Source organism: Lichtheimia ornata (genome assembly GCF_029851405.1).
Source record: "Lichtheimia ornata isolate CBS 291.66 chromosome Unknown scaffold00008, whole genome shotgun sequence".
Lineage (NCBI taxonomy): Eukaryota > Fungi > Mucoromycota > Mucoromycetes > Mucorales > Lichtheimiaceae > Lichtheimia > Lichtheimia ornata.
This window is the reverse complement of record NW_026695328.1, coordinates 265,558-287,053: the sequence shown is the minus strand read 5'-3', so window position 1 is coordinate 287,053 and position 21,496 is coordinate 265,558. Positions and strand designations below refer to the sequence as shown.

Genomic DNA, 21,496 nt, shown 5'->3' with positions numbered 1-21,496 from the left:
ATTACAACACACCTTCTCGTCAATGACACGATTTGCTGCCCGTTTCCTTCGGGTCATTTCTTGCATTTCCTTGGTCCTTGCCATTGCCGATGCCCAGAATGCCGACTTTGATCCCTCGGTGAACCATTACAGCTGGTCTTTCAGCATAGCCAACGGTACGTCGACTCGACTCTTGGGATTTTCACGTTCTGCTCCCACACACGCTCTAACTAATTAATGCTATAAATCCAGATAGTGCTAATGGTTTTTCAGTCGAATATCACAACTGGTACAAGGTGGTGACCAACCATCAATTGAACGAACGATATGCTTTGGTGTGCTGTGATCAGCCTTTGGACAACTTTACCAACCAGTACAATGCTGCTATCAATACCCCAGTAACCAATGTCGGCATTGAGAATGTGCGTGATATCCTTCCATACATGGAGGTAGGTTGCTTGCAAAAGGAAATATCCTTCAACAGGGTGTTGATTCTTTCTCTTTCTCGCCATCTCTTGCAAGTTGTTGGGCCTTGCCGATTCCGTCAAAGCTATTCAAGGATATCAAAACGTGACCTCGCCATGCTATGGCAACGTGACCGATACACCTGGCTCGAATACAGTGGATCTTATGTTCAGTGAACATAGCAACACCAACCTTCAGGGCAACCCTCCTTATGTTGGCTTTACACCCGATAATGATAACTTGTCCCCTTTGCAGGTAGGTGTCAACACCCAAAAAAAAAAACTGATCGAGATGGAAATCTTTTTTGCTGATATATCGCCGCCACCGCTGAACACAGAAAGCATCATGGCTGGTCTACATTGCAATGTTTTTCGACATGGAAGGTGTAGCCACTACCATCTTTGGCAACATTGACAACATTTACAATTGTCACAAGGCGAATCTTGAAGACATGGCGGATAAAAAGAACATTGCTTGGACCTCTTACGACCCAACCAACAATTCATGGACGATCGTCAATGATAATTTTCATGCGGCGCTGGTCAAGGATTCCGGTAATTGATTTTGTGGAAGAAACTTGGGATTCTGGATATCGCTAACAATGACAACAGGAGCCTTGTTGATTTCACCCAATTCAGCACAAAGCAACGTTTACACCCAATTGAATGAATTCCATACCGCTATTCGACTTGCAGACTATGTCATTGATATCACGCCTCTTGAAAACCTTGGTAACCAATCATACGACAGCTGGTTGAATCTTGGTGGATTTGTTTCAGGAACGGATATCTACAATGAACCCTTCATTGCTGATAAGGGTCTCTATCGTACGGATGGGCTAGTGAATACCAATGGCATTTCAGGTAAGGAAAAAGGAGTGGCATTGAAACAGATGGTGTGTGGATCGCTCGTTGCTGATTGGTGTGTTTGTTTATTTACAAAAGATTGGTCGCAGCGATCTCCCGCCCGCCCGGATTTAGCTTTGAGAGGTATAATAACATTGCCCAACAATTCGGCTGTCATCATCAAGTGGAGGAGCTGACTTGACAACAACAACATAGATGTGATACACATGTTTGCGCCCACCTACGAGCCTGACTATCAACTTACATGGTTACGCAACTTTGCAAAAGGAGATTACACCCGACAGATTGCAGATAGTGGCTATCAATGCAATGCCACGGAGATTGTTAAAAAGGCTACTTGCGATGCACACAAATATGGTTCGGATTCAGAAGCAGGCGATGAAGTACCAAGTGGTGGCCATACCCTTAGCACTGGTGGCAAGGCTGGTATCTCCGTTGGTGTCATTGTATTTGCCATTGGCGCAGCAGCTGTAGCTTTCTTTTTATATCGAAGACATCGCCAAGTCAAGGCCAGCCGACCTTTTTACCGCATGAATGATGTCAGCTAGTCCAATCCATTCTAATCTTATCCTATGTGCCTAATTCTTTTCCTTTGACTATCATCATCTCCTCCACCATATACAATACACACCACATTTCACTTTTACTTATGTATACATACAATGTTGTTGTCCATGTTGTTGTAAAGTCCCAGGTACCCGTCTCATTTAATCTGTATATGGTGTCGTACCCGAGGCTCAAAAGTTTAGTCATTTATGGGAAAAAACCAACACGTTGGTTTATGACGATGCGGGGAAAGGCCAAGAGCAAAGGAAATTGCAGCGGAGGGTCAACGCGTTACTAAGACCAAGTTTGGCCAATGAGCGATTTCCCCCGCATAGTAAACCAAAAAAGGAATTTGGATTGTGTCGTCAAAGAAGTAGGCAGAAGGAGTTCACCAAGAAGTATGATCGCCAATGCTAATACCTTGAAAACGTGTAAAAGTGGGTTATCTTTAATAAAACTTTGAAAACAACCTCGAGAAACACCAAGACAACCCCTTATCAGCGGGAAAACAACATATGGAACTCTCTTTTTTTTCAGATACTGCCTCTGCTAACCTCAGACCAGCAACATATAATACAAGGAAAGGCGTCCTAACACATGACGGAAACCAGTCGTTTATGACCGGAAAGTATATATAATATTTAGTTCTACCGAGAATTTTTTGTTTTCATATCTTTCTTTTCGTTTTTCTTTCAACTTTTAGCCTTGGAAGGCTTTGATTTACAAAACGGCCACTATTCCACATCTTGTCAGCCCATACCGCCTGTTGCTCTTGAAGCCCCTTTATCTTAACCATGACAACGCATTACGAAAAGTTCCAAGCGGTTCGCCTTCATTCTGGTGTTTCGCATACTGATGGTGCAGTATGCACAGGAGCAGGTTCTCCACCACCAAGCTTTGTGCCTTCGGTTCATGATCCAGCCATTGCCCAACCTGTGATATTGAGCCCTGCCGATTCCTTGCCTTCGTCTTTGACAAGAACTGCTATTGGATCACCCACTTCTCTTTATCTCAATATCGGTGCTGAAGACGATTACCACTTCCCCGAGAAGAGAAAACGGGATGAAGCTGATGACTTTAATGCTTCAAAGTTCGCACGTACGTTGTTGTGTGCCACAATGATGGTAGTTGCCATTGAAGTTAACCTAATTTCTCTACCTAATAGATATCGACTCGCCCTCTTCTTCGACAAGCTCATCCCATGATGAATGTAAGTAGCCTATACACACGTATACGTACGTCTAAAAGATGAATGCTAATCATCATGTTATATAGACACAAGTGATGATTTGTCAAGTGTAAGCCGAAAGCCTGGACGCAAGCCAATGCCTGATGATGACGATTTATCGCAAGACGTACGTAGACCTCTTTTTAATGTAAAACATGTTGCTGATGCTAAAGGATAATTAGGCTGAACATGATCCAAAGGTGAAGCGCAAGGCACAAAATCGTGCAGCACAACGTGCTTTTCGTGAACGCAAAGAACGATACGTTAAGGAATTGGAAGCAAAGATCAAGCAACTTCAAGACAATCACTTTCATGCATCTTCACAGCTTGTTCAAGAAAACCAACATTTGCGCTCGGTGGTGTATCGTTTGGAAGCTGAAAACTTTGCATTGAAGGGAATCCATATCCAATTCCCTATTCATCCAAGCCCTTATATCATGTACACGCCTCCTACAAGCAATGGTGCTGCTCCTGTTAACGCTGCAGCATCACCTCAAGCTTCCACACATCCTCATCATCATCCTCATCATCCACCTCTTTTGGCACCTGCTATGCCTACCACGGCATCGCCACCACCACCAATGCATCAACAACAACAACATCAACAGCAATACACATTTTCTATCAGCACGCCTGCCACGTTGCGTCCCAAGAAGCCTGCAAGCGAAACAGCTTCAACAACAGCAACATCAACAAACTCATCTTCACCATCATCTTCATCATCTCAGGAACAATTTTGCCAAATTTTACATAACCAAGTATCCAACAATGTCATTGAACAATTGCTATCTGAACCTCTCTTTGATACAAGTGGAGGCTTGGTGATCCAACATCATGCTCACCAACAAGACACGGGTGCTGCAGCAGCTGCTGGTGCCGCACCTACAACCACCACCACCACCACAACAACAACCACGTCAACAAGCATCCCAACTTCAAACCATACCACAGGACTTTTGACTACGGCCGAAGTTTGGCAGCGGCTTACACAGCACGATCATTTCTCTTTGTTCACTGTGGAGGAGCTGTGTAACCAAGTTGCACGACACATCAAGTCAACCCATCAAGGTCTAGCGTTAGAAGAACGCGACTTGGAAGCAGTTTTTCGTGAGATGGATCTTGCAAAGAAGCCTTAATCCCATGTCTCTTTACTCCATGCATTCCCCCATCACACATTTATGTCTTTTTCCCCCCACCATATCTATGTAGCTTTTCATTCTATTCCCCCTCTTCCCTTCACTTCCCCATTTACAATGATCAAGCTTTTATCTTTTCCCTCCCCCAACTTACCATACGAACTTCCCCCATGCAACGTTTTTTGTACATAATAGCAATAAAAATTAACAAAGTAATCACATTGAATATATACATACATGTGTCAACAAGATGTTGTTGGAGGGGGTTGGGTTGGTTTAGCAAGAGCTGGGTGGGGATAATAATGAGCGGGGTTCCCATTTTTCCGAGCGTGGGCGTTATCTCACAATTGGTGCAACAACAACACCAAGGGGTCAGGATAGTAAGAGAAATTGAGCATTGGATTGGCCTGGTAATGTTGCACTAGAAGGATGTGAAACTTCGGGATTTCAACTCGAAGCACCAGTGGGGTTGCTCTTGGCACCTTGAGTTGGGCCTGGGGCCCCTCAACATCATTGGTCGGTTTGACGGTCATTGAACCAAGGCGTGTGAATGTGCGGGGAAAGTGGGAAATCAAAAGAAAAAGTCTCAAGTGGGGTCGCATTTAGTATCATGGCGACAAACCCTGAGATAACTTCATGACATAATGTCGAAAAAGGGACTTCCTATGGACCCTTTTCATTACAAAGCACGGGTCTCCATTCTCTCACAATACCCACCCAAAGCTTGTTTACACCCACACACCCACACATCCACACACATCATCCATGCAAGCCAATTCGCTCATTAAACATCATGCATCCTTGTCCTAATTATATCTATAGGCACATCCCATTTCGGCCGGCTCACACAAGACAATGAGCCATTCATTTACGCACACAAGAAAGATCGCAGTAGAAAATAAGAACGGGAGGACTTACATTTTTTCGTTCCAGCATTCCCGGTTTTACTGCCTGCTGCAGCAGCTGGAACACATATAAATACCCCCGACCCTTTTTTTCGTTCTTTTACCTTTTCTTTCACATCCGATCCTTTTTCCTTTCACATGATCAAATCCCTCCTTAATAGACTAGCTTCACCGCTAGTACAAGTGGTTCTGCTGGGTCTAGTATGTCTTTGCTGCCCAGGCATGTTTAATGCCTTGAACGGTCTTGGTGCAGGTGGCATGATGGCCTCCGATATCGCTTTGGTCAACTCTGCCAATAGTGCTCTTTACGCTTGCTTTGCCGTTGTTGGTTTCTTTGCTGGTTCAGTCACCAATACATTGGGCGTCAAGTTTGCATTGACAGTAAGTGGTCACAAAGAAATCTTTTTTGACAGCTTGTGTATACTCATTCAAAAATGATCTCTTGTAGTTTGGTTCCGTTGGCTATGTTATCTACTCTTCTTCCTTGTGGGTTTATGATGCAAAGCAAATCTCAGGCTACGTTATTGCTGCAGGTGCCATTCTTGGTTGCTGTGCCGGTATCTTTTGGTCCGCTCAAGGTGCCATCATGATGGCTTACCCTGAAGAAAAGAACAAGGGCAAATACGTCGCTATCTTTTGGGCCCTTTTCAACATTGGTGGTATCCTTGGCTCCGTTATCACCCTTGGCATCAACTTGGAAAGCGGTGGCACTGGTGGTGTGTCCACTGGCACCTACACGGCTTTTGTTATCATTATGATTGTCGGCATCTTCCTTTCTTTGATCCTTGCCCCACCTTCGTTGGTGAAACGCAGCGATGGCACTCCTGTTACTATCACCAAATCAGCACATTGGCTCGACGAATTGAAAGGTGTCCTTAACGTTTGGACTGAATGGCGCATTGTCGCTTTGGTATGTTCTTTTTATCATCATCATGCCACCATCCATATATACTTACATCATGTGTTGATGATAGATTCCCGCTTTCTTTGCTTCCAACTACTTTTATTCTTACCAATTTCACGTGAACGCTGTTTACTTTGATGCTGTTACCCGTGCTCTTAATGGTACCATGTACTGGGGCATGCAAATCATTGGCTCTTTGGTCTTTGGCTTTATCCTCGATTATCAAGGTCTTAGCCGTCGTGCACGTGCCCTTCTTGGTGGCGGTATTCTCTTTGTTGTCATGATGGCTATTTGGGCTGGTGGCATGGTTTTCCAATTGTCCTTTGAAAACGATTACGATGATCCTATCCACTGGGATGATTGGCGCTTTGGTCGTCCCTTTATTCTTTATCTCTCTTATGGTTTGAGTGATGCCCTTTATCAATCCTACATGTATTGGTTGATGGGTGCCATGTCCAACGATCCTCGTCTCCTTTCTCGTTATGCTGGTTTCTACAAGGCTATGCAATCTGCTGGTGCAGCTGTGGCCTTTGGTATCGATGCTGCTGGTGTTCGACTTCGATGGGCTTGCATGGCTTGCTGGATCGTTGTGTTCGTCTCATTCCCTGGTATCTTTGCAGTCGCCAACAAGATTACCCAAACCAACCTTCCTATCGAAGGCGAAGAAAAGGATGGTAGCATTTCTGATCTATCATTCGAAAAGTCTCATCATCACGAAAAGTACGAAAGTGCTTGAGCAGTGTGCTATTCAACCGATCGATAAACGCATATAATTCTTCCCTCGTCATCATCCTTTAGTCCTTTACTTCCCGTTTCGTTTCGTTTCTTTTTATTCTGTTGTACATATATAATGAAGACATACCCCATTTAAACCGAAAAGTGTGTGTGCACAATGAAACGTATCTCATTTTCTGTTTCGGTTTGGTACGTACCCCAGGGTTTGCTTATGTCAGGGCTCGATAGTAGGGTGACAGGATAGTCAATTTGGCTTTACCGATCTTGTGCAAAGTACATGTGAAAAGCTTTTGGGCCACCACACCTTGCATATGGGCTATTATTTCTCTGTACGACTTTTTGGCTACATTACGAAAATTTTATGTGCTGATAGAGATGTTGTGTTCCGTTTGGAACATACGGCGGTCGAAAATCCATACAAATGAGATGGTATGTTGCAACAATCACCTTATCCCTTCCGCGGGTTGACCCTTTGGTTTCTAAAAGGCAGATCTTGTGATGGTAGTATCGATGAACACAATCCCTTGTCTTGGTTGCCACGTGGTAAAAGTGTGTACAAAAAAACATATGCTTCTTTTTCGTGGAGCCCCGCCCTGTAGCATTTTTCTTTTTTGCTGCAACCATGCGTTTCGTAAAGAATACCGGGATTGGTTTCACCCAAAAGTGGGAATGTTAAAGGTGCATGGAACCGAGCATCTGGATGTCTAAGCTTACAAGAATCCTTAATCATCATGATTGGAACCCTGATGATGTTTTGGTGTGAGGGAGAAACAACATCCGATATTCCCGGTGGTTGCGATAGAAAAATTCATCATCTTCTAATAGGGTGCAGTATTTTTCTCTGGACCCTGAGCGGGACCCTCCTCCAAAGTGATTTTCCCGTTGTCTCTGCTGACGTGTTCAAAGGTCATCTTTTGTTGGGAATCGGGAGGTTTCAGGCTTTGGGTAAAGTTGAAAAGGGGGCCCCGCAAGTGGGCGGGATGTTTTTTTTGCCCCGCCTTTACATCACACTTTTTTCCGTTGAACTAAAATGCCCCGTTTCTTTACATAATAGTGCCTGAATCTTTCACGGACCCTGAACAAGGGCACCCCCATTGAAGCTCTTGTTGTTTTGCTGCTTTCGGGATGAGTCGTGCCGCTGGGATGATGTTGGCTTGTAGGTTTTAGATGATGGCATCTACGACAAATGATTACTAAGAGCTGAGATAGGGTATCGCAAAAGGTACTTTATTGTATGCTTGCCGCATGAAGGAGATATCATCATTCATACCCTCTGCATCAAAGCAGTTACGATGTACTGAATACAACGAGCATGTGGATGTGTCACAAAGGGTGGACATTGGTCGCATGATAACATGAGTGCTCTATCTTCATCTTTGCTTCTCGGGTAAATTGGCGTGGTCAAATGCCCAGCAGGGTGATATCAAGTAAACGCTTACATCATGCTACTAGCTCCCATATAACATCCACCCCAAAAGTATACTAAAGCTAATCCCTGAAGGATAGCGTATTTGCCTATCAATAATGGCTATTACCAACACCGCCTTGTAACATCCTCTAACCAAAGGAATCATTGTCTACTACTACCCATGTACTCTCTCCCCGACTCTCATGCACCTTTGGGATTGTTACTCAAAGCAACCATTTTGTGTGGATCTTTCTTTACTGGTGCTGTCACCTCTACAATTACGTAGCCAATATCATTTTGTTGCACGCAGCAACCACCTTCATTGTCCTGCTAACTGGATAAGGGAACCACCAATCTCAAAAAGTGCACGCATTGTCTTTGTTTTCACATAATGAGACATCATCTTTGTTCATACATAGAAATCTTAAGGAGACAATCCTGATCAGTACATAGGTTGGTGGGTTATAAGGTATTCTCGATATCAACTCTAATTTCCATCACAGCCACGACTATGGAAGGGAGGCTTTAGGCAGTGTTTCCAGGTACATCACCATCATTCAGGTACAATGGTCTATGTGTATACGCGAATTGGCGTTCAAATTCAGTTGGCAGGCGCGTTTGTCGCGCTTGACATTTCTGAGCTTGTTGCTGCCTTCTGCTGCTGTTGCTGTTGCTGCTGCTGCTGGACACTTTGAAGCGATCGTTGTTTTTTTCTTCTTCTTTGTTGAACCCCACGTTCTCTCTCTCTCTCTGTTTTCACGTATCCACACACGACTCGCAAGCTTCCTTTTCGACCATGGCCGAAACTTCAGATCAAGAGAATAACACCACCACCACCACCACCATTGCAAATCAAGAGTCCATGAAGGATGCTCATGCCGACGATCACAAGGACATGGATGACATTGACACGGACGATCTCTTGGACGAAGCCGAGCTTTCCTTAAAATCAACGCATTGGACTTCAAGCAAATCGACGACTGCCTCTAGTAGACGCAAAGGGAAAGGCGCTGCAACGAGTACCACCACCACCAGTAGTCGACGTCGTAAGGGAGGAGCCAAAAGCACAGAGGATATGGATATCGATGATAGTGAATCAGAAACTGGCAGCAGCAACAAACGATCGTCACGTAGTAAAACAGCCAAGGGAAAGCAAAAGGTATAGGAGAATGTGTCTTTTTTGTACATGGCATTGACATGGGCTTTTCTTGTTGTGTAGCCAAAGGTGGTTGCATTTGATCCAGATTACACCAAAAAGTTGGCTCAAGAGTATCCTGATCCCTATTGGAAGTTTCACGCTGATGCTGGATATCAAATGATTGATAAAGTCAATGATGAGGCAACCTTGGAAGCTTTACCATTCAATGTCAGTGATCAAGGTAAATGAATGATATGAAATGGATGGATGGATCATGGGTATACTTATGGCGGAACAATTAGCTGCTATTATTGGCATGACGTTATCAGCGGATGGTACCATGCTGGCGACATTTTCAAACATTGGTGCTGTCAAGATTTGGGACGTTGAGAACGAGTTCAAGTTGATTCAAAAGCTACGCGACCCTGATGAGAAGAACATTGATGAGTTTTACTGTGGCCAGTTCACTTCGGATATGCAAGATCATATTGTCACGGGAGGCAAGCTCAAGGATCGTCATCGATGGTCAGCAGAAGATGAAGATAACCATATTCTTCCATGTCCTATCAAAGTAATGTATCATGCACATACACACACACATGCATCATCATACTGATTGTGCTTTCCAGATCTTTAACATGGAGTCAAGCAAGGTCGTGGCTCGACTTGAAGGACACGAGGAAGAAATTCTGACCATCAAGGATGTCAAGTTCAAGGGGGAGAACTATTATATATCAACAAGTCAAGACGGCTATATTATCAAGTGGAAGATGGAGAATGATTGGACGTAAGTGCGGGAAACTTGTAGAGAGAGAGAGAGAGAGAGAGAGAGAGAGGAAGAGAGCAAGGCTGATTCATGGTGTTATGATGATTAGGACATTGGTTGAATCAACAAGGATGGATGATGGAGAGACATGCATGGCATTTACCGTATCGTTTGTGCCCAACACTGGCAACAAGTACTTTGTGGGTGCATGTGATGAACATTTGCGATTGTATGACTTTGAGGAAGCAAAGGTAACGGAAAAGCTTTTCTGGACAAGGTAACCTTGATCATCTCGGTCTATTTGTTACTCACACACAACACATACAATAGCTGCTTCAAACCTTTGAGAGTATATATTCATCCTATTGCGATTGTGGAAAATTCATCAAATGGGTGGATGAGCCAGCATACAAGGAGGCACAAGCAAAAGCATCAGCATCAGCAGCTGTCAAGACTGAAGAAGAAGAAGAGATCAATGTGGAAAAAATGGATGAGGATAACAACACCGCTTCCAATGAAGAATATGCATGGTTTATCAGCAGAGGCGCAGAAATGTGTGATGTAGAAGATGGCGTGTGTAAGTAGATTGGAGGTGGGGAGGGTGGAATTCATAACGTTATCTAATCCATGTATGTAGCATCCATACCCAACACATGTACATTGCACAAGCTGGTGTATCCTTCTGAACAAGGTGGCAAGTTTAAGATGGAAGAAGTGAAACGATACAAGCACGAAGAGTATGTACTACAAAAACTTGACCATGTTGCTCACTTTTGCTTACATTTGGAAAATAGCTACCATGCCAATTCATGGCTCGTCAAGATTGCATCCAATGGACGATATATTGTTGCCCCTACTATTTATGGTCAGCTCTTTATTTTCAACATGTTGACGGAGCAATTGACGGGCATAGTGAAAGAACATCAAGGTAAGAAGGTGAAACAAACAACGTGACATCATGGGTATTCATGTTTTATTATTAGACGTGGAAGTACGTGATGTCCTCTTCCATCCTTATAGACCATTGGTGTTCTCTAGTGGTGATGGTAAGCATGTGATGGTGGTGGATGAGCTGGAGCTCCCTTACTCACAGATCCTCTCTCTAGATGGATATGTCAAGATTTATTCTTACAAAAGCATGAACAAAGAAGAACAAGCAGAAGAACTGGATGTAGGCAATTCATCATAGCTCAAATTATAAAGTTGTGACCTTTGCATTTGCTTTTTTTTCTACATTGATCATACATGTTGGATACCCATGTATATTATATACAACCATTTATTGTGAGAGAGTGAGAGTGAAAGTATTACAATTCAAGGGAGTACTTTGTGTTGCTTTGCCAAACATGATAATCTTTGATAGGGGGATGACCTCGTTCAAGGGTACGTTCATAAATGTAATGGAGTAACCAGGCTTGCATAGCACTGTATCTTAAAGCGGCCTCGGGAACCCGTTCTTTATCCCAAAGAGAGCTTGAGAACTTGCGTTGTTGCAATCCTTCCATATCATGCTTGCAGTCGCGGAACATGTTCAAGTCTTGTTGAAAATCAGCATTGGCGAACTCCAAGGCAGCGTCCCATACAGAAACCGGTTTGCCATCTTGGTCGACGTTGTCATTGTAGCATACAGCAAGATCAACCATGGGACCAGGCTCAAATCCAAGACGATGTTGCAATTCATCAGCCACAAATTGATAACCCCACATGACACGGCGCACGTTTGGACTCGTGAGAATATAGCCAATGGTAGAAGACTGGATCTTTTCTCGATTGTTGCCTGTCAAAGCATGCACATGGTCTGTAAGAACGGTGTACGCATCCCCTGTGCTGATATAAATCTGAAGCGCCTTGAGATGTAATTCAGGAACACCTTCACGCGTTACGACACGATGCGCTTGTGCTGTAATGGCAGCCGTCAAAGGTTGTTGTGGATTGTCGCTGCTGTTGAGTTGAGGTAGTGTGGCTAATTGCGCCACCTCTCGAATCAAATGCATGTGAATGGCTCCTTGTCCACTGAGGAAAATGTCATCCTTGTACGTCTCTTCCACATGGGCCACAATCTCATCATCTGCTGATTCATCACTGGTCGTTGAGATATCATCATCATCATCATCATCATCATCGTCGCTAAAGTCGTCATCATCAGGAATAATCACGCGAGGCCCTTTGGTCTTTTGCTTGATCTTGAACTTGGGTAATGGATTCATTCGCATTTGCATCATGGTAGGCTTTGCATCGGCTGTATCCCAATTATCCTCTCCTGATTTCTTTTGTTGTTGCTGTGATGCCCAAGAAGCCACTTGTTGTCCATGCACTGATGTATGAAACTTCACCGTCTCGGCAGGTTGTGATGAGTTGGCAAGCTCAGCGTTGCGTTGCTCCATCTCGGTCCAATCAAGCTCCACATCCGCACCACGCTTCCACTCACTCATGGATGTCTCTGCAAGGTTGTTCCAAGAAGCTTGTTCAGGTGGAGGCTCAAAAGAATATTCACCACTCGCATGTTGATTCATAGCCCTCGAAATTTGTTGCATATAATCATATCCAGGATGTTGTTGCTGTTGGCGTTGTTGCTCATAGTTGCTTTTATTGCTGTTGCTGCTGCTGCCGCCGACACCACGTCGTTCATTCGATTCATAATCATCAATGGAATCCCAAGTACCAAGTTTGATTGGGTTGCCACCATCCCGTTTGTTGTGAGTGTCGTCATAAACATCGGTAGCAAAATGGGCCTCTTCTCCTCCATCAAAATCTTCCTCCAATAAAGTAGCATCCCCCTTTTCATATGGCGATCCTTGTTTGCTCGATCCACTTGTCATGTCTCCTCCTCCTCCTCCTTGTTGCTTTTCAGCTTCTTGACGTGAGAGTCGTAATGCCTCTTCCATATCACGTAAAAACTGGGGATCATCATCATTAAAGCCGCCAGCCGTTGTTGCTGATGGTGGTGGTGGTGGTGGTGCATGAATACTACTACTCGATCCTGCTGCTTCGCTTCGTATAGGTTGTTTGTCTTTGCGCGTGGCAACCGTCGTTTCAACAAGAGTGAGTGAGTTGGTAGTTGCAGTAGAAGAAGAAGCTGTTCGTTCATTCGATTGCGAGAGTGCCGCTACAGCACGTGTGCGTAACCAACGATCGAGTGCCTTTGGAGCCAATGTGGAGATGACTGTTTGCGGCCAAAAATGGGTGGGTATAGTGGGATGGTGATCCACAGCTTCATGCAACGCGATCAAACTGACAACATCAAACACGGCATAAACAAAGCATTCAGGTGGCAATGGATTTTGGACCCATACACAATCATAGCCCGTGTAACGAAAAGTGTCTCCAAGCTGCTTGGCTTTGTTGAATTCTTCCAATCCGGACCAGTTGGGTGCATAGCGATTCATTGCATTGAAGAGCTTGAGCTGTTCTACTGCCACAGAGCGTAATTTGGCCTGTAGATCCAAAATGTAAGGTAGCTGGATACCAGGGAATGCTGCTTCAATCGCTTGTGCATCGCCTCGAAAGGCCCATCCAAGATAAAGTCGTTCCTGGTTTGCTATTGCTGCTGAGAGTCCATTCTCTCCTTGTTGATGTTGGGGTTGACTCAATATCGGTTCCAATCGTTCACGCACCGCTTGTAATCCAATCCGATCAATCGTCAATGCATAGCCAAGTGTACTCGATACAGCCAGCTGAAGCACCTTAAGTTCAGGCGTACATCCTTTCAATCCAAGGAACTCGCAATCAATAGCAATGTGGCTCGCTTTTCTTAGTTCTGGCAAGATGGCATCCAATTCTTCCACTGTTGTAATCGCTTGACATGTGACATGGGTATCATCTGGTAGTCGTACCAGCACAGTCCTCTCGTCCTTTATGATCCAATTCTCTCGTGGGTTGAATCCAAGGTCCTGTATCGTCTTGCGCGGTCGATGTTTGTATGATGATGCTGTTTGATATTCTTTGTCACGTTGTGTTGCTGCCGAGTACTGCTTCATACGTGAATATTCTTTGCCATGTGTCAAAAGCTGTCGCAACGATGTCGTGGCTGCATCCACAAGCGTATGATTCTGATTCTCAAAAGGGGCCAACATGGACATGGCTGCTTCGCACACGCTCATTGCGTTTTTCCAGTACGTATCCATGGAGAGCACCGTGTTGGTGTTGACCTCCCCCAGCCGATCAAGGGCAGCCGACATGACAAGTCAAACGAATGGGAAGAGAGAAGGAGCGGGTGTGTGGAGGAGGAGAAAGGACACGTCGTTGCAAATTGACACAGCAGCAGTAACCCCGAAAATCAACCAATGTCGTTAATTCATGCAAAAGTTATCTATCCATCTCGTTCTGTATCCCTCTTGGAGATCATGATGATGATGGCAGCAGCGTAATAAATCCCATGTTGATTGCATGGTTTAGTGTTTTTGATTGATTAATGGGCGCTTTTTTGTTTTGTTTTGCTTGTGCTGCACAAGTAGGGTGGTGAAGAAGATATACATTTACAATGGATTACAAAAAGTTCTTTTTCTTTTTTTGGGTGTCATGCCTTTTTGGCTATCCAGCAATTGAAGCGAGTAAAGCCATGATAATCTTCAAATTCTTCCATGACTTCCTGTACAGCCATATCATAATCCTCGCTTGATATTCCCCATGTCAATGTGAAGAACTGTTTACGATTCCTCAGGTATGCCTTTTGTGTTTCCTTATTGATAAACCCAAATTGCTTGAGTTCTAATACATAAACACGCGTGTGTGTGTGTGAGTCATATTGAAAAAGAAAACACATACACAATCTCATCTTGTAGGTTACCTGAATCTTTGGGCCATTCACCAATAGGAATATCTAAAACCTTGTATTCAATGACATCAAAACCAGCTTCTTCAATGCGTTGACTCAAGGTCTCGGTAAAGACGAAATCTAATCCCCATTCTGTACATTGCTCTTGCATAAAGGTATCGAATGCTTGTTGCACAGGACCCGGGTTGTGATGCCATAAATCAGCTTCCACCAATTCAATGTATCCACCAGGTCGTAAGATGCGATACATTTCTGAAAGGACATGTTGCCATTTGTCTTTGCGAATCACTTGACCCATGCTTCGTTGGAATATACTATACACAATAGCAGCAGATGATGAATGAGACAAGGATGCCTATATAAAACATGATGAAAAAACACTTACTAGTCTACAGAGTTATCACTCATGGGTAAATTCTCATTAATGTTGGCTTGGATATACTTCAAGTTTTTGGGTCCACCCGCTTGTTGTTGAATGGCAGGTGGTTTGATATCAATGCCAATGACTTGAGTGTTGGGTAACATGGCAGCCATCTCCAGGGCCCAAATTCCGCCAGCTGTACCCAAGTCAAGGATAGTGACGGGATCTTGAATGGGTGCATGGGCATTGGTTTTTCGAGCACTCTTCAACAAGTAATGCTACATAGCAAAAAAGATACACCATGAATACGCAAAGCAGGGGGGGGGAAGAAAGAGGAGGAGGAGGGGAGAAAAGGGACAACTCGTAATAGTAGGCTTTGGATGATGATGATCACCACCCTTGAATGTAAATGTATTTACCTGACGTTGAAGACGATCATATTCTCTAAAGTCGTCCTGCGACATGGTTGTACGTGAAAAACTGCCTTTACGTTTGTTGAGAACCTCACTAATGGATTTACGTCGAGGCATCTCAGTTCGCAAGGTATCATTAGGGTGGGTGTTGTTGTTGGATGGGGACGTATTATTGCTCGTATTAGGATAATGTGAATGGTGGTGGTGGTGGTGTTGTGAAGACGAGGAAGAAGAAGAGGATGCTGCTACAGTAGCCACGGCCACAGCAGTGTCAATGGCACCACTACCCGATGACGTTTGCGTTTCGATCCAGTCATAGTTGCCGTGCGAGGATGAATGTTGCGAAATAGAGACTGACGAATGTGACCTAGTACCAAGCGTTGCAGTGCTGCGTCGTCGCACCTTGTTGCTTCGTCTTTCTTTGGTCTTTTCAATCACTCGACTCGTCTGGTTACCCATTAAACTCTTTGGGTGATATAGTCGTCGTCGTCGTGGTAGTGCTGTGTAGCAGTGTACTTTTTTAAAACGAAAGGACAAAGAGGACAACAAACAAAATGAATTCGTTACGTCCTTTTTGAAAGTGAGAGAAAGGAAAATAGAAGGGAAAAAGAAAAAAAGAGATTATGTACAGTAGTAGTAGTAGTAGTCAAAAAGGAGAAAGAAAAGGGGAAAAAAGCGAAAAAGCAAGCCACGTACAGTATATGTATATATATAACTTGGCGTGTGTGTGGACACAAGAGTGAAAGAAAGATGTGTGTATGCAACTTGCCTGCCATCATCACCCTGTTCACGGAAGCACCCATCCCGGCAACTACGTCTTAGTTACACAATAACCGGAGTCGTAAAACAAAAACGACGCTTGCTGCAAAGCAGGACATGCATATATAATACATACAATTCAAGGGCACAGTGAGTGGGACGTGATGTCAATGGATAGAGCCAAGGCATGGATACTAGAATCTTTGCACCCTTTACTTTGGGATGTCTACTCGTTGGATGCTTAACAACATGCCAAGATCCACAATGGAGTTGTTGTTGTATAATAGAGTGGAGTGGCGTGAAGCTCAGCGTTGCTACTAGTTTCAAGCCCCACTTGAATTCTATGATTTTCGCAACCAGCAAACTTTAAAGGGTCCTTTTAACGTCATTTTCGAACGTAGTGCAAAATGAAAACTACCAAACACACGGATGGTGAACAGCGAGCGCCGCCATTTAAAAAAACATTCGGTCACACAACCGCTTGTTTTCTCCCAAAACCAGGCTGAGCGTGCCACAGAATCGCTTTGACCCGTATCACTTTTTGGACGCATATGGTCATGTTTGGAGAGATAGGTCTTGATCGTCTCCGCTGTGAGAAAAAGGCTCCCAAATATCTTTCAGCCCATTGTAGCTTCTAGTTTAGAAATAGCTTTAGGATGGCCCATCAGTAGAAAAGAAATCATTCGACATGTACATAATAGTCCACTGCAAGAGCTGGACAACAAGTAATAGTAGTAGTAGTTGGTGTAGCAGCATGCATGCATGCATGCATGTATCGATTTTCTCCACTCTTTTCTCGTTCCTGAATCGCGATCTTTTTTTTTCTCAGGTACATAGATGATGTGTTTTTGTTTATTGACAAAATCACTCTGCCCTCATTCTACTATGCACGGTGGTAGGATTCACTATACCAAACAATGAAGCTATCCTTTCATTCCACTGCTTCTCCCATTTGGCTTGCTTGTATTCGGCCACGACATTGTTTCGGAGCTGATGCAATTTGCCTGGTGTTCGAACAAAGAGATCCTGGAAGGACAGTTTAGTATAAAAAGGTCTTTTGATATCCCACGTGAGGCTTACCATCCATTGCTCCGCAAGTTGTGTACTCGATGAAAATATTAAACCATTCTTGTCATCGTGAACCAATTCATCCAAACTACGACCATCCCCCCCCCGGGACTGGTTAGCCATCTCAAATCTTAAAAAAAGCATCCTATCCTCTTACCATTCAAATGAAAGAGCGCATACAGGAAGTCCACATCCAAACATGTCCACCACCTTCATCGGTAAATCCATGCCACTGGTGCTTGTGTGTAGTGAAATGCCGAGATCAGCACTGCCAAGGAGTAATGGGTAATCGCTCACTTCCAACCATGCGGTGATAATGCGTGTACGTTCGAGTTGCATGGCTGATATCTTTTGCTCGTACATGCTCTTGAGAGGTCCCTTTCCAGTAATCACGAATAACAAACGTGGATACGGCTTGTCGGCTTGACGAGATGCCGATTCGTATAATTCCACAGCCTTGAGAAGAATTGAAAAATCCTCATCCTCGGTCCATGATGTTGAAGATACAATCAAACGTACACGTTCATTGTCGTCACGCATAGCAACGGAGCCATCGTTTGATTTGGTGGTCAATAATGTGGTATCTCGATCCATGTCCATATCCAAAAACTTATCGGTGGCTAGTGTCTGTTGTTTCACAATGTTCTCAAGTTGTACTCTGCTTAGAAACTAAAGAAAAGGAGAAATCAGATCAAGGAATCAACCATTTTGGGAGAGGGGGGGCTTTGGATCATTACATCATGCATCTTTTCAAGGGAAAGTCTCTCAAAGTGATACGGTGGTCGATCGTGAAAAGTCACCATGTTGCCACTAATAAAAAGGTCAAACAACCTGCCGGTACGAAGAAAAAGAAAGAAGAGACCTACCGCATACCCCATTGTTTCAATTCACGATTCATTCTATCGGTCACTGTGAGATGAGCGTAGGCATGGCGACCAAAGTATTGCTCGTATCGTTTCGCGACTTGCACCACGGGATGATTCATGCCAAGCTTGATGCCCAAGATGGAAAATCCGAAATTATGCCAATCAATCACCAGCTTAGCATCTCGTAACTTTGAAACGGCCTTTGCTATTGCAAGTGTAGGGATGGCGGGTGGATTCTATATTTGAAAAGTGATGAGTGGATCATTCCATGACCTGGGCTATGCGTGTCTTACCTGGATAAGAATATAGTTTGGTCGTTGGGTGATACAACCCATGATCCATGCAAGTTGAAATGCCATAAAAATAGCCTTGAAAGGTGCCCATGCAATATAAACGAAACGTGGTAATCCTTCAGGAACAGACCAAGCGGGAGTGATCTTGCGAACAGTGATATGACGATTGGCATTGACTCGAGTACCAGGTGATGTCTCTGACAATGACTTTTTAATACATAAAGTTATACGTACAAAACTAGATATCCTTACCAGCATAGCCAATAAGATCCACTTGGCAACCAGCTTCAGCCAAGGAGACAGCATGGGAACGTATCCGTGGCGACCTTCCAATATCACCTAGCACCACCACTTGAACGATCGTTCGAGGACGCATTACTGTAGGGCCCGCCGATTCAAAGACCACCATCCGTACAATACGCATGCCGAGTAGATAAACACAAAGGAGCGCCAACATGGCCCCACCCATTGTAATCTGGCCCTCGTCATCGGTCCAAAGCACACCCATGGTTCGCGTGAAAAGTACGAGTGAAAGTGAGAGACACACACATCTCCGAAATTGGGAGTTGATAAACTAGTAAATCCCGCATGAACGAGCTACATGTCGCATCCAATACAAAATGAAGATAGATATCAGAAGTTTATATTTATATATCCATGAATGGTATTCGAATGCAGAAACAAGTGTCAAAAAGGTCATACAAAACAACAATATTATAAAGGGTAGAATGGAGAAGAAATCATGAAAAGGTCGTCTCTTTAAAAAAGACAAAGTAGTGCGAAAGATGATGGAATAAAAAGGGTGGGTGTGGGAGGAGAGAGAGATAGAAAAAGAAAAGCAGTGGCTGGTGAAACATAACTTAGGAAGTTTTGCATAGAGAATCGATTGGGGGAATACGAGTGAAGAGGGTTGATTTAGTGAGCAGGCAAAACGTGGTTGAGGAAACGCACGAGCTCAGCGGATGATGCGCATTGCAACAAGTTGCTCTTGACATGGGCATCAATTTCCTATACACACACACACGTGGATATGAGTCTACTATATCGCTTCATTTATGTCACATGGATACATACCAAAAGCACATCCTTTGCACTGGGTCTGCTGTGTGCATCCTCATCAAGCAACCAGGCGACAAGGCCACGCATGTACATGGATGGATAGCTGTAGGTGAAAGTGGGGCTGGGCTCAGTAGCGATGATATCGAACAATTCTTCCTCATCCTTGATCAAGTAATGGGGTGGAACACGATCCATCATTTCAATGATGGTGATACCCAAGGACCATAAATCAATCTTTTCGTCATAGTATTCTTCACGGATGACTTCAGGAGCCATCCATTTGGTTGTTCCCAATCGATCTCTGTTGCCGGCAGCGATACGAGCAGACAATCCAAAATCAGCTACAACAAAAAGAAAATGAATGAGCATTCATTCCTCCTCCTTTTTTTTGTGTGTTTTCATTGTTCTCTACTACTACTACACTTACCCAATTTCACTTCACCATTCCAGCCAAGTAATAAATTCTCGCACTTGACGTCACGATGAAGGAAGCCCTTTGAATGCAAGTACATGAGTGCCTTTAGTGTTTCACAAGCAATGTGGATCGAAAAGTCCTCAGGGATGCCACGTTGACAAAGAACAGCAAACACTGAGCAACGCATTAAATCCATGGCAATCCAAACATCATCGCGACACAAGGTGACTTCACGCAACTTGATCAGATTCTTATGTCCACTCGCCATGATTCTTAATTCACGCAAAATGGCTGCACGATATTCACGATCGGGATCAAGCTTGCAGCGCTTAATAGCCAATTGGGTGTAACTCTTCTTGTTACCACCACGATAAGCGGCACGCACCACGGCACCATTCACGCTATAAAGTAAAATGAATATCCCATCCATGTCTCACCACCCCCACCCACCTCGTTAAATAGGTCTTACCCAGTGCCAATCTCCTTGAAATCAGTGTAACGGGTACGAGGATCATTGGTGTGGACTCTGGTCTTGGCAAGGATCTTGCGCATTTTGGATTCAAACTTGTTCTCTGCCCGAGCTAGGGGTGGCAAGTCTGGAATCTGGTAATGTGGGCTAGGTGGGTACCAAGGGCGCTATATAGAATAAAGAAAATAGAAACGGCTCAGCTGAATGAATGAATGAATGAATGGGATCAAGGGGAAGAAAGAAAAAAGGGATATTATTATTATTACCTTGGATACTTGCTTTGATGGATCTCGTGGTCGCAAATGAAAGGCTACAGCGGGTGAAGGCTTTAGATAGGCATGGCCGAGAATATCAGGAATCTCATAACATCCAGGTGAACGCCATACATCCTAACATGCAACAATTCAGTAACCTGTGTATGTATGTATGCGCCGATTGAATCCTCTCTCTCTTCCACCCCCCAGACACCACATTGATTCATTACCTTGTTGGCTCCGCCGTTGGTCGTAGTACTGCTCTGGCAGAATGACGGCACTCGTTTGAGATTACCAGTCGATTTGCGTTTTGGGTGAGCTGCAAGTGTGTGAAAAGAAGAGGCAGCAGTACTGGCGCAGTTGGGTTCGGATTTGGACTTTTGCATGGTACTTGACTATTGGAATAAAGAGCATTAGTATATCAAAGAAATGATGCCCATGATGCGTTGTTGCTCACTTTGGATAAGCCGGCTTTGTGCAGACTCCGTTTATCAGTAATAACAGCGGTATGCATTGTGTTTAAGAAAAAGTGATATATATGATGGAAGTGATGATAGGGATAATCAAAGAGAGGGGGTTTGGTTGAATGGTTTGGTCAAGGGGGTTCGAGAAGGGATATGAGATGATGGTGGTGGTGGTGGTAAAAAAGTGATTAAGGAGGCTGTGTGTGTGTGTGTGTGTGTCGTGAG

The 21,496-nt window shown here is 44.1% G+C and overlaps 8 protein-coding genes across 8 annotated transcripts; 4 read left to right on the top strand and 4 right to left on the bottom strand.

Moving 5' to 3' along the window:
* Positions 1-22: 22 nt before the first annotated feature.
* Positions 23-1,858, top strand: O0I10_002734 (uncharacterized protein; the record flags this gene model as incomplete). The annotated part of the gene is made up of 7 exons (XM_058482814.1): positions 23-155; positions 232-428; positions 502-699; positions 782-998; positions 1,056-1,307; positions 1,389-1,433; positions 1,506-1,858. The coding sequence occupies 7 exons, from the start codon at positions 23-25 to the stop codon at positions 1,856-1,858; spliced, it is 1,395 nt and encodes a 464-aa protein (XP_058346381.1).
* A 792-nt stretch (positions 1,859-2,650) lies between these two features.
* Positions 2,651-4,220, top strand: O0I10_002733 (uncharacterized protein; the record flags this gene model as incomplete). Its single annotated transcript, XM_058482813.1, has 4 exons — positions 2,651-2,954; positions 3,022-3,066; positions 3,132-3,211; positions 3,267-4,220. The coding sequence occupies 4 exons, from the start codon at positions 2,651-2,653 to the stop codon at positions 4,218-4,220; spliced, it is 1,383 nt and encodes a 460-aa protein (XP_058346380.1).
* Positions 4,221-5,263: 1,043 nt separating this feature from the next.
* O0I10_002732 (uncharacterized protein) lies at positions 5,264-6,765 on the top strand (the record flags this gene model as incomplete). The annotated part of the gene is made up of 3 exons (XM_058482812.1): positions 5,264-5,506; positions 5,574-6,035; positions 6,100-6,765. The coding sequence occupies 3 exons, from the start codon at positions 5,264-5,266 to the stop codon at positions 6,763-6,765; spliced, it is 1,371 nt and encodes a 456-aa protein (XP_058346379.1).
* Positions 6,766-8,968: 2,203 nt separating this feature from the next.
* O0I10_002731 (uncharacterized protein) lies at positions 8,969-11,265 on the top strand (the record flags this gene model as incomplete). The annotated part of the gene is made up of 10 exons (XM_058482811.1): positions 8,969-9,331; positions 9,392-9,551; positions 9,613-9,881; positions 9,940-10,097; positions 10,186-10,327; positions 10,407-10,653; positions 10,714-10,813; positions 10,871-11,004; positions 11,060-11,122; positions 11,183-11,265. The coding sequence occupies 10 exons, from the start codon at positions 8,969-8,971 to the stop codon at positions 11,263-11,265; spliced, it is 1,719 nt and encodes a 572-aa protein (XP_058346378.1).
* Positions 11,266-11,383: 118 nt separating this feature from the next.
* On the bottom strand, positions 11,384-14,254 carry O0I10_002730 (uncharacterized protein; the record flags this gene model as incomplete). The annotated part of the gene is made up of 1 exon (XM_058482810.1): positions 11,384-14,254. The coding sequence occupies one exon, from the start codon at positions 14,252-14,254 to the stop codon at positions 11,384-11,386; it is 2,871 nt and encodes a 956-aa protein (XP_058346377.1).
* Positions 14,255-14,592: 338 nt separating this feature from the next.
* On the bottom strand, positions 14,593-16,083 carry O0I10_002729 (uncharacterized protein; the record flags this gene model as incomplete). Its single annotated transcript, XM_058482809.1, has 4 exons — positions 14,593-14,783; positions 14,863-15,164; positions 15,236-15,489; positions 15,631-16,083. The coding sequence occupies 4 exons, from the start codon at positions 16,081-16,083 to the stop codon at positions 14,593-14,595; spliced, it is 1,200 nt and encodes a 399-aa protein (XP_058346376.1).
* Positions 16,084-17,247: 1,164 nt separating this feature from the next.
* Positions 17,248-19,118, bottom strand: O0I10_002728 (uncharacterized protein; the record flags this gene model as incomplete). Its single annotated transcript, XM_058482808.1, has 7 exons — positions 17,248-17,409; positions 17,464-17,539; positions 17,609-18,120; positions 18,189-18,261; positions 18,318-18,553; positions 18,611-18,807; positions 18,863-19,118. 7 exons carry the CDS (start codon positions 19,116-19,118, stop codon positions 17,248-17,250), a joined length of 1,512 nt encoding a protein of 503 aa, XP_058346375.1.
* A 407-nt stretch (positions 19,119-19,525) lies between these two features.
* On the bottom strand, positions 19,526-21,321 carry O0I10_002727 (uncharacterized protein; the record flags this gene model as incomplete). Its single annotated transcript, XM_058482807.1, has 7 exons — positions 19,526-19,618; positions 19,685-20,010; positions 20,097-20,485; positions 20,554-20,720; positions 20,820-20,942; positions 21,038-21,202; positions 21,265-21,321. 7 exons carry the CDS (start codon positions 21,319-21,321, stop codon positions 19,526-19,528), a joined length of 1,320 nt encoding a protein of 439 aa, XP_058346374.1.
* Between the last annotated feature and the right edge of the window lie 175 nt (positions 21,322-21,496).